The sequence below is a fragment of the Xenopus tropicalis genome, chromosome 9 (assembly GCF_000004195.4).
Source record: "Xenopus tropicalis strain Nigerian chromosome 9, UCB_Xtro_10.0, whole genome shotgun sequence".
Classification (NCBI taxonomy): Eukaryota; Metazoa; Chordata; class Amphibia; order Anura; family Pipidae; genus Xenopus; species Xenopus tropicalis.
Window position 1 is genome coordinate 2,215,235 of NC_030685.2, and position 15,211 is coordinate 2,230,445.

General features: G+C 52.6%; 3 protein-coding genes across 3 annotated transcripts in view; all 3 read left to right on the forward strand.

Annotated features, from left to right (window-relative positions):
• Positions 1 to 295: 295 nt before the first annotated feature.
• Positions 296 to 7,259, forward strand: LOC100497405 (sulfotransferase 1C1). The gene is given in 9 exon segments (XM_031892979.1): positions 296 to 426; positions 3,298 to 3,467; positions 4,105 to 4,233; positions 5,002 to 5,099; positions 5,482 to 5,574; positions 5,576 to 5,609; positions 6,205 to 6,299; positions 6,383 to 6,563; positions 6,852 to 7,259. Coding segments are annotated over 8 exon segments (891 nt in total). The 5' UTR covers positions 296 to 426; positions 3,298 to 3,319; the 3' UTR covers positions 6,965 to 7,259.
• A 2,217-nt stretch (positions 7,260 to 9,476) lies between these two features.
• On the forward strand, positions 9,477 to 14,686 carry LOC116407547 (sulfotransferase 1C1-like). The gene is made up of 8 exons (XM_031892978.1): positions 9,477 to 9,585; positions 9,990 to 10,159; positions 10,797 to 10,925; positions 12,256 to 12,353; positions 12,906 to 13,032; positions 13,622 to 13,716; positions 13,800 to 13,980; positions 14,269 to 14,686. The coding sequence occupies exons 2-8, from the start codon at positions 10,012 to 10,014 to the stop codon at positions 14,379 to 14,381; spliced, it is 891 nt and encodes a 296-aa protein (XP_031748838.1). The 5' UTR covers positions 9,477 to 9,585; positions 9,990 to 10,011; the 3' UTR covers positions 14,382 to 14,686.
• Positions 9,521 to 15,211, forward strand: part of LOC100497516 (sulfotransferase 1C1) — a 60,031-nt gene continuing 54,340 nt past the window's right edge. Inside the window, exon 1 of the mRNA XM_031892972.1 lies at positions 9,521 to 9,585. The gene's annotated coding sequence lies outside the window, so the exon portion shown is untranslated. The remainder of the gene's footprint in view (positions 9,586 to 15,211) is intronic.

A 15,211-nucleotide genomic window follows, 5' to 3' on the forward strand; every position in this document is an offset into this window, starting at 1 on the left:
TTCCTCCGACAGTACAGCAAGGGTCCAGCAGGGAAGGATAAAGTCACATTTAACCTGTGCTCTGCTGGGAGTGGCATGGAGCTGTAACTCTCCCAGCCAAATTACTGCCAGGAAGGGGCCCCCCATCCCCAGAATGCTGGGGTATCTGCCAGACACACCCAATATAACATAAGGCACACAGGGTGTTTCTCAGTGACTCCTCCTACAGAAATCAATGAGGATCATGTGACACTGCTCGGGGGGACACTGATTGGTTACGTGAGTCTAAGGTGAGTGGCCCCTGGCCCTAAAGCTGAACTTCCTGTGTGTCAGGAACCAGTTCCACTGAATGAGCAGCGGATTAGAGAGCAGAAGCTCCACAGGCAGCAGCCGGGATATTCCAGCACAGGGGGAACTGGGGGGCCCAGTCTGACACCCTGACTGCAGGTAATATGGGTGCCCACCCAGTCCTTGGGTGCTACCCCTTCCCCTGTCTCCCCAGGTCCCTCTCCCTACAGCTCCTCCCCCTGTCAGTCACCCCCAACCTACAGCTCCTCCCTCTGCCAGTCACCCCTATCCCCTACAGCTCCTCCCTCTGCCAGTCACCCCTATCCCCTACAGCTCCTCCCCCTGCCAGTCACCCCTATCCCCTACAGCTCCTCCCCCTGCCAGTCACCCCTATCCCCTACAGCTCCTCCCTCTGCCAGTCACCCCTATCCCCTACAGCTCCTCCCCCTGCCAGTCACCCCTATCCCCTACAGCTCCTCCCCCTGCCAGTCACCCCTATCCCCTACAGCTCCTCCCTCTGCCAGTCACCCCTATCCCCTACAGCTCCTCCCTCTGCCAGTCACCCCTATCCCCTACAGCTCCTCCCTCTGCCAGTCACCCCTATCCCCTACAGCTCCTCCCTCTGCCAGTCACCCCTATCCCCTACAGCTCCTCCCTCTGCCAGTCACCCCTATCCCCTACAGCTCCTCCCTCTGCCAGTCACCCCGATCCCCTACAGCTCCTCTCCCTGCCAGTCACCCCCCAACCTACAGCTCCTCCCCCTGCCAGTCACCCCTATCCCCTACAGCTCCTCCCCCTGCCAGTCACCCCTATCCCCTTCAGCTCCTCCCCCTGCCAGTCACCCCTATCCCCTACAGCTCCTCCCCCTGCCAGTCACCCCCCAACCTACAGCTCCTCCCCCTGCCAGTCACCCCCCAACCTATAGCGCCTCCCTCTGCCAGTCACCCCTATCCCCTATCTCCTTTGCTTTAGGGGTCACATCCTCATAAATCACATATTGGTTATGGGGGGGCCCCATGCTTCCCAATGATACCAAACAGGGACTGCCTCTACCCACCAGTTAGGGGGATAGTTTCTGGGGGGCTGGGACAGGAGACCCCCCTCATGTTTGGTATCATTCTGACCCCCCACATATGGGTTAAGACAAGCCCCTACTTTCATATTAATGTTGGGTACTGGCAAGTGCCAATATTATATGACAAGAAACTGGCCTGAGAATTGCAGCTCTATGGGGGGGTCATGTGACAAGTTCCTGGCCACTCCCCCTCATGCATACGGTAATGGGGGAGGGGCCTCGCTGGAGGATAATAAGCGCCACAGACCCCGGTACTCGCAGCTCATTCTGAGGGTTCCAATCAGTTGGGGGGGGGGATTCCCATTCTTCTGCCTCAGGGGGGCACAGACATAACTGGGTAATGTACTGAGGGTTTTATTCCCTTTTATTCCCTGTTTGTACGTAAATGTCTCTTTTTGCCCTGTTGCCTTGGTAACATTAATATAAAATATAATAAGTTGTGCCCGTGTTTACATGGGAATATAATAACCGCTTGGCTGTGTGTGTACTGAGTAGGGGGGGCAGGTAATGTGTAAATACTAATTAACTAATTAACTGCTAGCAGTGTCTGTCAATTAACCCTTTGGCTGCTGGTGTGTGTGTGGAAGTAGTGGAACTAACCCTCACTGCAGTAGGAAAGCTTGTTAGATATATTTGTGCATTAGGTTTCTATCGCCTGTTATTGACAGATGGGGGCAGCGAATAGTTATTTGGGGCGGGGGGGTGTTTGGGGGGGTCTGACGTTAGTCTAACCTGTGTGTAAGGTGAGTGTAACCCCTCATTGCCCCGTCCCCGTGTCATGTGCGTCTAAGAGTGGGGTGCTCCTGACACTCTGCCAGTCACCCCCCAACCTACAGCTCCTCCCCCTGCCAGTCACCCCCCAACCTACAGCTCCTCCCTCTGCCAGTCACCCCCCAACCTACAGCTCCTCCCTCTGCCAGTCACCCCCCAACCTACAGCTCCTCCCTCTGCCAGTCACCCCCCAACCTACAGCTCCTGCCTCTGCCAGTCACCCCCCAACCTACAGCTCCTGTCTCTGCCACTCACCCCTCAACCTACAGCTCCTCCCCCTGCCAGTCACCCCCCAACCTACAGCTCCTCCCTCTGCCAGTCACCCCCCAACCTACAGCTCCTTCCTCTGCCAGTCACCCCCCAACCTACAGCTCCTCCCCCTGCCACTCACCCCTCAACCTACAGCTCCTGCCTCTGCCACTCACCCCTCAACCTACAGCTCCTCCCTCTGCCACTCACACCTCAACCTACAGCTCCTGCCTCTGCCAGTCACCCCCCAACCTACAGCTCCTTCCTCTGCCAGTCACCCCCAACCTACAGCTCCTCCCCCTGCCAGTCACCCCTCAACCTACAGCTCCTCCCTCTGCCACTCACCCCTCAACCTACAGCTCCTGCCTCTGCCACTCACCCCTCAACCTACAGCTCCTCCCCCTGCCAGTCACCCCCCAACCTACAGCTCCTCCCCCTGCCACTCACCCCTCAACCTACAGCTCCTGCCTCTGCCAGTCACCCCCCAACCTACAGCTCCTCCCTCTGCCAGTCCACCCCCCAACCTACAGCTCCTCCCTCTGCCACTCACCCCTCAACCTACAGCTCCTGCCTCTGCCAGTCACCCCCCAACCTACAGCTCCTCCCCCTGCCAGTCACCCCCCAACCTACAGCTCCTCCCTCTGCCACTCACCCCTCAACCTACAGCTCCTGCCTCTGCCAGTCACCCCTATCCCCTACAGCTCCTCCCCCTGCCAGTCACCCCCAACCTACAGCTCCTCCCCCTGCCAGTTACCCCCAACCTACAGCTCATCCCCCTGCCAGTCACCCCTATCCCCTACAGCTCCTCCCCCTGCCAGTCACCCCTATCCCCTACAGCTCATCCCCCTGCCAGTCACCCCTATCCCCTACAGCTCCTCCCCCTGCCAGTCACCCCTATCACTTGTGATGCCCATCACTGTGACTGTTCCCCCCAGTACGGATCCAGCAGTGGGAGAAATGGCGCAGGAAGCTCAGAGAATCCCGGTTGCTATGGGCCATATTGAGGGGGTCCCGTTACTTGGCTCCACCTGTGACGCGTGGGACTCTATATACAATTTCCAGGCCCGGGGGGACGACATTCTCATCACTGGATTCCCCAAATCAGGTGAGTGATCCAATCTCTGTCCCCCCAATATCCATAATGAGAGCTTCTTCTTCCCACTGGCAGTTTCAGGCTTGTATGAGGACTCCATTGTTGTTAAATAAACATAACCTCCCTCATCTCCCCCCATAGCCCTTCTCTTTTATTATTATCTCTTTATTAGTTACAGGGGGTGTGGCCTCATTTTATTAGGGGAGTGGTTAGCAGGGAAAGCCCCATAGGGCCTTAATAATCCCCCAATGAGAATCCCAGCTGATGTGAGTAAATCCGGCTCCCTGTTCTCTGTTCCTGCAATTGGAGTTGGGAGCAATAAGCACAGTTTCCCAGCACTGAACAAGTCTGTCCCTTTATCCCCATGTCTGATTCCTGTGCCATATAATGACGGGAAAATGCCATCATTATCTCTATATGTAAGGTACCAGCAAGGGGCCTGACACAGGGAATCAGCATTCTCATTGGTCACTTCTCTTGCATCTATAATGAAGTTTTGGCTCAGTAGAATTCTCATTGGGGAATTGGTTTCCATGTGTAATTAGGTTTTTCATCAACTTCTATAGAGAACTAGGGGGCGCTGTGGGGCAGCTTTACGGTTGGGTTTAGTTCCCCTTTAACCTGTACAGGTGTGTGTGTCTGTGCGTAGGGACAACGTGGATGCAGGAGATCGTGGACCTGATATTACAGGAGGGAGACGCGCAGAAGGGCAGGAGGGCCCCGACTTACATCAAAGTGCCGTGCATAGAGCTGATACCCCCAAAGCCCAGGCCAATAGGTAATGGCTCGGTGCATGGTGCTCCTCATTGGTGGAAGGTGATACACCCCGTGTCCCCCAAACATCACAATATCTATAACAATTCTACTGTGTTTATTTAGCATTGAAATTATTTTTTTGCAGGTTGAAGTTATCGTGATCCAAATTACAGAAAGACCCCTTATCCAGAAAAGCCCAGGTCCCAAGCATTTCAGATAACAGATCCTGCAGCCATAACTGTTCAATTCTGTATCATAGGGTTATAATGCAAAGTGGCCTATACAGAGATTCTACATCATTCCCATCAGCCCCTGCCCCAGTGAGCTTACACTCTAATGTCCCTATCCCATTCCCATCAGCCCCTGCCCCAGTGAGCTTACACTCTAATGTCCCTATCCCATTCCCATCAGCCCCTGCCCCAGTGAGCTTACACTCTAACGTCCCTATCCCATTCCCATCAGCCCCTGCCCCAGTGAGCTTACACTCTAACGTCCCTATCCCATTCCCATCAGCCCCTGCCCCAGTGAGCTTACACTCTAACGTCCCTATCCCATTCCCATCAGCCCCTGCCCCAGTGAGCTTACAATCTAAGGTCCCTATCCCATTCCCATCAGCCCCTGCCCCAGTGAGCTTACACTCTAAGGTCCGTATGACATTCACACACAGCATTATCAGTTATATCAGGAGAGAATATTCTTCACCTTCACATTGGGACACCATATATTTAGTTTAAAGTGTGATATTCCCATTCCCTCCATCAGGGCTATAACTGCTACTGTTCCATTCTAGGTGTGGAGTTGGCACAAACCATGAAATCCCCCCGTGTCCTAAAAACTCACTTACCTATTAACCTGCTGCCCCCCTCCTTTTGGGAGAAGAATGTCAAGGTCAGTTATTCTCCTCCCATTGCTCCATATACCCCTCCCTATAACTCCTCCCATTTCTCCATATATCCCTCCCTATAACTCCTCCCATTGCTCCATATACCCCTCCCTATAACTCCTCTCATTGCTCCATATACCCCTCCCTATAACTCCTCCCATTGCTCCATATACCCCTCCCTATAACCCCTCCCATTGCCCCATATACCCCTCCCTATAACTCCTCCCATTGCTCCATATACCCCTCCCTATAACTCCTCCCATTGCCCCATATACCCCTCCCTATAACCCCTCCCATTCCTGCAGATAATGCCCATGCCCTGTGCCCATTATATACTCTGTGCCAGTGACTGTACCTGTATGAATATGGATTCCTTTCCCCCTTCAGGCTGTCTATGTTGCCAGAAATGCCAAGGACTGTATGGTTTCTTATTATTACTTTCATAAGATGAATAAAATGCTGCCGCCCCCCCGGAACCTGGGAGAATTTCTTCTCGGCATTCCTGTCTGGAGATGGTGAGCTCTCAGCCAATAGGGAACCTTCATGTCTATTTATCAATAGTAAAGTTAAGAACCTTTATTAGAGAAGAAATAGCGTGATTCATAGTGTCTAGGGCAGTGTGGGGGTGCCTGGGGCAGTGTGGGGGGTGCCTGGGGCAGTGTGGGGGTGCCTGGGGCAGTGTGGGGGGTGCATGGGGCAGTGTGGGGGTGCCTGGGGCAGTGTGGGGGGTGCCTGGGGCAGTGTGGGGGGTGCCTGGGGCAGTGTGGGGGTGCATGGGGCAGTGTGGGGGGTGCCTTGGGCAGTGTAGGGGTGCCTGGGGCAGTGTGGGGGTGTATGGGGCAGTGTGGGGGGGTGCCTGGGGCAGTGTGGGGGGAGCCTGGGGCAGTGTGGGGGTGTATGGGGCAGTGTGGGGGTGTATGGGGCAGTGTGGGGGGTGTATGGGGCAGTGTGGGGGGGTGTATGGGGCAGTGTGGGGGTGCATGGGGCAGTGTTGGGGTGCATATGACTGAGGGGCCATAGAGAATCTGTTGCAGATTGGGGGCGTTGCATGTCGGCTGTAGGACTGACTGATCCTTTTTGGTTTCTAACCCCAGTTATTCCTTCTTGCAGTGCCATGGGGCAGTTGGTTTGACCATGTGATTGGCTGGTGGAAAGCTATGGACAAACACCAGATTCTCTTTATCTTCTATGAGGACATGATCGAGGTGAGAAGGTTCCTCTGCAGGATAATAGGGAAATGTCATTGTCCCACCCCAGATAGAACCTTTGTGCTTCTCATTTATTGTAGGACCCAATGCGTGAGATTCGCAAAGTCATGAAGTTCCTCGGGAAGGACTTATCTGATGAGGTTCTGGAGAACATCAAGTATCACACTTCCTTCCAGGCAATGAAGGAGAACCCTATGACTAATTTCAGCACAGTTCCCAATGCTGTCTTGGAGCAAACCATATCTCCCTTTATAAGAAAAGGTATGGGTATACTTTGTAGACAATAGAGCTTACTCTCTAGGCTGCTCGGCCTACATCCCAACCCTTAGGTAATGGACTCAGCACACAGTTTCCATCACTTTGTTCCCTGTTCTACTTCCATCCTTCCCTTCATGTTTAGCCAGTTCCACCCCCTGGTGGGGCATTATCTCTGCTTTGCTCTCCTTCTCTTCCTTCCATGGGCACCTCCCAGGCTTTGTGCAAGGGGTAGATATGAGATGAGGAGCAGCTGAAGGGCAGTAGGTTGATGTTCACGTTGCTTTGTTCCAGGGACCGTGGGGGATTGGAGAAACCATTTCACGGTGGCACAGAACATTATCTTTGATGAGGAATACAAGAAGAAGATGGAGGGCAGTGGGCTGAACTTCCGCACTGAACTCTGATAGAGAATGGGGCCTAAGGAGCCGGTGGGAATTCCCTTCCTCATCTTCACACAGGGGACAACCTGTGCCCACAAGATTGTACAGAGGAGCCAGAGGCACATGGAGCCCAATAAGAGATTCTCCTACGACTCCCTTTCCTGGTGGCGCCTTTGTGCCTCTGTACGGGCCATAAGGAACCTGTTGGGCCCAAGTATAGATCTGCCTATTGTGCCTGAGATAAGTGAAGCCACAAACCCATTGTCTCCTGATCTTGTTCTGCCGCAATAAAGTTGAATAAAATAAATAAATTCTAACACTCGAGTGAATGTGGCGCCGATACATTTCCCCATTTCTCAGGTCGGAGTGGGGGGAATTGTTGCAAACAGAACATTTAGAAGAAGCCCCCAAACTGTGTGTCACCAATGGCAACAGTCATGTATATCTCCGGGCAGGGGGGGTATCTGCCTGAATTCAGTAATAACAGATTTCTCTCTGCCGTAGTCCCTGCGTGTGTTTTATATGTCAGAGATCTGCCCCCAACTGCCCCATTACAATATTGTGCAAAAGGCAAAAACAACTGCTCACCACCATCCCACACCCCAACACAATCCCACACCCCAACACAATCCCACACCCCAACACAATCCCACGCCCCAACACAATCCCACACCCCAACACAATCCCACGCCCCAACACATTCCCACGCCCCAACACAATCCCACGCCCCAACACAATCCCACGCCCCAACACAATCCCACGCCCCAACACAATCCCACGCCCCAACACAATCCCACGCCCCAACACAATCCCACGCCCCAACACAATCCCACGCCCCAACACAATCCCACGCCCCAACACAATCCCACGCCCAACACAATCCCACAACCCAACACAATCCCACACCCCAACACAATCCCACACCCCAACACAATCCCACAACCCAACACAATCCCACGCCCCAACACAATCCCACGCCCCAACACAATCCCACGCCCCAACACAATTCCACGCCCCAACACAATCCCACGCCCCAACACAATCCCACAACCCAACACAATCCCACGCCCCAACACAATCCCACGCCCCAACACAATCCCACGCCCCAACACAATCCCACGCCCCAACACAATCCCACGCCCCAACACAATCCCACAACCCAACACAATCCCACGCCCCAACACAATCCCACACCCCAACACAGCCATCAATAAACCTATAAATCTCAAAAATATTTCACCTGAAAGGGTTATTGTCCTCAGTGATGTGTAGCTGCTCCCACCAACCCATGAATAAGTAGGTATATGTGGGGGCAAAGGAAGCCCCCATCATGGCTCCACCTCTTTAGAGATAAAACCTACCCTCAAACATGATTCGAATGCAACAAAAAATCAACAGATTCTATAATGAATTCACATTGAATATGTAGAAATCTCTGCACCAAACCAACGCTGGGGAGATTGTAAACCAAACTGAGGGTAAACAGAGGGGCACAGTGCCCCAGCCCATTATACACCCCCAATATGGGGCTTTCCATCCCATAGCCCCCAGTTTGCTGATAATCATTGCGGTGTCCCTCAAAACAACGGGAAGACTCTCCACTATTGGCATCAACAAACTGTCAGCCTCCTGGGAAAGGCCCTAATTGAGGCCACCTATTCCTGCCATTATGGGCCTCCACCTACGTGGAAGATGCCCTCCAACTCATAGGTGTACCCCAACTCATAACTAAAGAATGTAAGTGGAAGATGCACTCCAACTCATAACTGAAGAAAGTAAGTAGAAAATGAACCCCAACTCATAACTGAAGGACATAAGTAGAAAATGAACCCCAACTCATAACGGAAGGACACAAGTGGAAAATAAACTCCCAACTCATAAGGGAAGGACACAAGTGGAAAATGAACCCCCAACTTATAACGGAAGGACATAAGTGGAAAATGAACCCCCAACTCATAACTGAAGGATGTAAGTGCCTAAAGCTAGGGGCCAAGTCGCTGACCTGTGAGTTCTACCCCTGGGGCACTGTGATCCCTACAGCTGGGACTGAGGAAGGCCACCATCCTATTAATGAAATGACTGGTGCTGGTACCATCCAATCAGCACCACCCAGTCCATAAAGAGGTATCGGTTTGTTTAAGAACCACTGGCGCCCAAGTTATTGAGAGATGTAGTTATGCGAGTGGTTAACCCTTCCTCCGACAGTACAGCAAGGGCCCAGCAGGGAAGGATAAAGTCACATATACCCCGTGCTCTGCTGGGAGTGGCATGGAGCTGTAACTCTCCCAGCCAAATTACTGCCAGGAAGGGGCCCCCCATCCCCAGAATGCTGGGGTATCTGCCAGACACACCCAATATAACATAAGGCACACAGGGTGTTTCTCAGTGACTGAAATGACCCCCTGACTCCTCCTACAGAAATCAATGAGGATCATGTGACACTGCTCGGGGGGACACTGATTGGTGCATTTTTTAACGTGGGTCAAAGGTGAGTGGCCCCTGGCCCTAAAGCTGAACTTCCTGTGTGTCAGGAACCAGTTCCACTGAATGAGCAGCGGATTAGAGAGCAGAAGCTCCACAGGCAGCAGCCGGGATATTCCAGCACAGGGGGAACTGGGGGGCCCAGTCTGACACCCTGACTGCAGGTAATGTGGGTGCCCACCCAGTCCTTGGGTGCTACCCCTTCCCCTGTCTCCCCAGGTCCCTCTCCCTACAGCTCCTCCCCCTGCCAGTCACCCCTAACCTACAGCTCCTCCCCCTGCCAGTTACCCCCAACCTACAGCTCCTCCCTCTGCCAGTCACCCCTATCCCCTACAGCTCCTCCCCCTGCCAGTCACCCCTATCCCCTACAGCCCCTGCCAGTCACCCCTATCCCCTACAGCCCCTCCCCCTGCCAGTCACCCCTATCCCCTACAGCCCCTCCCCCTGCCAGTCACCCCTATCCCCTACAGCTCCTCCCCCTGCCAGTCACCCCTATCCCCTACAGCTCCTCCCCCTGCCAGTCACCCCTATCACTTGTGATGCCCATCACTGTGACTGTTCCCCCCAGTACGGATCCAGCAGTGGGAGAAATGGCGCAGGAAGCTCAGAGAATCCCGGTTGCTATGGGCCATATTGAGGGGGTCCCGTTACTTGGCTCCACCTGTGACGCGTGGGACTCTATATACAATTTCCAGGCCCGGGGGGACGACATTCTCATCGCTACTTTCCCCAAATCAGGTGAGTGATCCAATCTCTGTCCCCCCAATATCCATAATGAGAGCTTCTTCTTCCCACTGGCAGTTTCAGGCTTGTATGAGGACTCCATTGTTGTTAAATAAACATAACCTCCCTCATCTCCCCCCATAGCCCTTCTCTTTTATTATTATCTCTTTATTAGTTACAGGGGGTGTGGCCTCATTTTATTAGGGGAGTGGTTAGCAGTGAAAGCCCCATAGGGCCTTAATAATCCCCCAATGAGAATCCCAGCTGATGTGAGTAAATCCGGCTCCCTGTTCTCTGTTCCTGCAATTGGAGTTGGGAGCAATAAGCACAGTTTCCCAGCACTGAACAAGTCTGTCCCTTTATCCCCATGTCTGATTCCTGTGCCATATAATGACGGGAAAATGCCATCATTATCTCTATATGTAAGGTACCAGCAAGGGGCCTGACACAGGGAATCAGCATTCTCATTGGTCACTTCTCTTGCATCTATAATGAAGTTTTGGCTCAGTAGAATTCTCATTGGGGAATTGGTTTCCATGTGTAATTACATTTTTTATCAACTTCTATAGAGCACTAGGGGGCGCTGTGGGGCAGCTTTACGGTTGGGTTTAGTTCCCCTTTAACCTGTACAGGTGTGTGTGTCTGTGCGTAGGGACAACGTGGATGCAGGAGATCATGGATCTGATATTACAGGAGGGAGACGCGCAGAAGGGCAGGAGGGCCCCGACTTACATCAAAGTGCCATTCATAGACCTGATACCGACAAAGACCATGCCCTCAGGTAACGGGCGCCGTGCATGGTGCTCCTCATTGGTGGAATGTTAGGGAGAGGCAGGGGGGAGGGGTGCGGGGAGTAGAGCGACGGGGGGTGGGGGCTGGAGCTTACAATCTAATTTCCCTATCACATTCCCATCAGCCCCTGCCCCAGTGAGCTTACAATCTAACGTCCCTATCACATTCCCATCAGCCCCTGCCCCAGTGAGCTTACAATCTAACGTCCCTATCACATTCCCATCAGCCCCTGCCCCAGTGAGCTTACAATCTAAGGTCCCTATCCCATTCCCATCAGTCCCTGCCCCAGTGAGCTTACAATCTAAGGTCCCTATCCCATTCCCATCAGCCCCTGCCCCAGTGAGCTTACAATCTAAGGTCCCTATCACATTCCCATCAGCCCCTGCCCCAGTGAGCTTACAATCTAAGGTCCCTATCCCATTCCCATCAGTCCCTGCCCCAGTGAGCTTACAATCTAAGGTCCCTATCCCATTCCCATCAGCCCCTGCCCCAGTGAGCTTACAATCTAAGGTCCCTATCACATTCCCATCAGTCCCTGCCCCAGTGAGCTTACAATCTAAGGTCCCTATCCCATTCCCATCAGTCCCTGCCCCAGTGAGCTTACAATCTAAGGTCCCTATCACATTCCCATCAGTCCTTGCCCCAGTGAGCTTACAATCTAAGGTCCCTATCACATTCCCATCAGTCCCTGCCCCAGTGAGCTTACAATCTAAGGTCCCTATCACATTCCCATCAGTCCTTGCCCCAGTGAGCTTACAATCTAAGGTCCCTATCCCATTCCCATCAGTCCTTGCCCAAGTGAGCTTACAATCTAAGGTCTCTATCCCATTCCCATCAGTCCCTGCCCCAGTGAGCTTACAATCTAAGGTCCCTATCCCATTCCCATCAGCCCCTGCCCCAGTGAGCTTACAATCTAAGGCCCCTATCCCATTCCCATCAGCCCCTGCCCCAGTGAGCTTACAATCTAAGGTCCCTATCCCATTCCCATCAGCCCCTGCCCCAGTGAGCTTACAATCTAAGGTCCCTATCCCATTCCCATCAGCCCCTGCCCCAGTGAGCTTACAATCTAAGGCCCCTATCCCATTCCCATCAGTCCCTGCCCCAGTGAGCTTACAATCTAAGGTCCCTATCCCATTCCCATCAGTCCTTGCCCCAGTGAGCTTACAATCTAAGGTCTCTATCACATTCACACACAGCATTATCAGTTATATCAGGAGAGAATATTCTTCACCTTCACATTGGGACACCATATATTTAGTTTAAAGTGTGATATTCCCATTCCCTCCATCAGGGCTATAACTGCTACTGTTCCATTCTAGGTGTGGAGTTGGCACAAACCATGAAATCCCCCCGTGTCCTAAAAACTCACTTACCTATTAACCTGCTGCCCCCCTCCTTTTGGGAGAAGAATGTCAAGGTCAGTTATTCTCCTCCTATTGTTCCGTATGATCCCGTTATAATGTATATAAAGTATAATGCCCATGCCCTGTGCCCATTATATACTCTGTTCCATATACCCCTCCCTATAACCCCTCCCATTGCTCCATATACCCCTCCCTATAACCTCTCCCATTGCTCCATATACCCCTCCCTATAACTCCTCCCATTACTCCATATACCCCTCCCTATAACTCCTCCCATTACTCCATATACCCCTCCCTATAACTCCTCCTATTGCTCCATATACCCCTCCCTATAACCCCTCTCATTGCTCCATATACCCCTCCCTATAACTCCTCCCATTACTCCATATACCCCTCCCTATAACTCCTCCCATTGCCCCATATACCCCTCCCTATAACTCCTCCCATTGCCCCATATACCCCTCCCTATAACCCCTCCCATTGCCCCATATACCCCTCCCTATAACCCCTCCCATTCCTGCAGATAATGCCCATGCCCTGTGCCCATTATATACTCTGTGCCAGTGACTGTACCTGTATGAATATGGATTCCTTTCCCCCTTCAGGCTGTCTATGTTGCCAGAAATGCCAAGGACTGTATGGTTTCTTATTATTACTTTCATAAGATGAATAAAATGCTGCCGCCCCCCGGAACCTGGGAGAATTTCTTCTCGGCATTCCTGTCTGGAGATGGTGAGCTCTCAGCCAATAGGGAACCTTCATGTCTATTTATCAATAGTAAAGTTAAGAACCTTTATTAGAGAAGAAATAGCGTGATTCATAGTGTCTGGGGCAGTGTGGGGGGTGCATGGGGCAGTGTGGGGGTGCCTGGGGCAGTGTGGGGGTGCCTGGGGCAGTGTGGGGGTGCCTGGGGCAGTGTGGGGGATGCCTGGGGCAGTGTGGGGGGTGCATGGGGCAATGTGGGGGTGTCTGGGGCAGTGTGGGGGGTGCCTGGGGCAGTGTGAGGGGTGCATGGGGCAGTGTGGGGGTGCATGGGGCAGTGTGGGGGTGCCTGGGGCAGTGTGGGGGGTGCATGGGGCAGTGTGGGGTGCATGGGGCAGTGTGGGGGTGCCTGGGGCAGAGTGGGGGTGCATAGGGCAGTGTGGGGGTGCATGGGGCAGTGTGGGGGTGCATGGGGCAGTGTGGGGGTGCCTGGGGCAGAGTGGGGGTGCAAATGACTGAGGGGCCATAGAGAATCTGTTGCAGATTGGGGGCGTTGTATGTCAGCTGTAGGACTGACTGATCCTTTTTGGTTTCTAACCCCAGTTCTTCCTTCTTGCAGTGCCATGGGGCAGTTGGTTTGACCATGTGATTGGCTGGGGGAAAGCTATGGACAAACACCAGATTCTCTTTATCTTCTATGAGGACATGATCGAGGTGAGAAGGTTCCTCTGCAGGATAATAGGGAAATGTCATTGTCCCACCCCAGATAGAACCTTTGTGCTTCTCATTTATTGTAGGATCCAATGCGTGAGATTCGCAAAGTCATGAAGTTCCTCGGGAAGGACTTATCTGATGAGGTTCTGGAGAACATCAAGTTTCACACTTCCTTCCAGGCAATGAAGGAGAACCCTATGACTAATTTCAGCACAATTCCCAATGCTGTGTTTGACCAAACCATATCTCCCTTTATAAGAAAAGGTATGGGTATACTTTGTAGACAATAGAGCTTACTCTCTAGGCTGCTCGGCCTACATCCCAACCCTTAGGTAATGGACTCAGCACACAGTTTCCATCACTTTGTTCCCTGTTCTACTTCCGTCCTTCCCTTCATGTTTAGCCAGTTCCACCCCCTGGTGGGGCATTATCTCTGCTTTGCTCTCCTTCTCTTCCTTCCATGGGCACCTCCCAGGCTTTGTGCAAGGGGTAGATATGAGCTGAGGAGCAGCTGAAGGGCAGTAGGTTGATGTTCACGTTGCTTTGTTCCAGGGACCGTGGGGGATTGGAAAACCCATTTCTCGGTGGCACAGAACATTATCTTTGATGAGGAATACAAGAAGAAGATGGAGGGCAGTGGGCTGAACTTCCGCACTGAACTCTGATAGAGAATGGGGCCTAAGGAGCCGGTGGGAATTCCCTTCCTCATCTTCACACAGGGGACAACCTGTGCCCACAAGATTGTACAGAGGAGCCAGAGGCACATGGAGCCCAATAAGAGATTCTCCTACGACTCCCTTTCCTGGTGGCGCCTTTGTGCCTCTGTACGGGCCATAAGGAACCTGTTGGGCCCAAGTATAGATCTGCCTATTGTGTCTGAGATAAGTGAAGCCACAAACCCATTGTCTCCTGATCTTGTTCTGCCGCAATAAAGTTGAATAAAATAAATAAATGATAAAACTCGAGTGAATGTGGCGCCGATACATTTCCCCATTTCTCAGGTCGGAGTGGGGGGAATTGTTGCAAACAGAATATTTAGAGAGACCCGGGACGTACAGTGTCCCTTGTTGCTGCACGTGGAGAAGCTGTGATCCCTACAGCTGGGACTGAGGAAGGCCACCATCCTATTAATGAAATGACTGGTGGTGGTACCATCCAATCAGCACCACCCAGTCCATAAGGAGTTAAGAACCACTGGCGCCCAAGTTATTGAGAGATGTAGTTATGCGAGTGGTTAACCCTTCCTCCGACAGTACAGCAAGGGCCCAGCAGGGAAGGATAAAGTCACATATACCCCGTGCTCTGCTGGGAGTGGCATGGAGCTGTAACTCTCCCAGCCAAATTACTGCCAGGAAGGGGCCCCCCATCCCCAGAATGCTGGGGTATCTGCCAGACACACCCAATATAACATAAGGCACACAGGGTGTTTCTCAGTGACTGAAATGACCCCCTGACTCCTCCTACAGAAATCAATGAGGATCATGTGACACTGCTC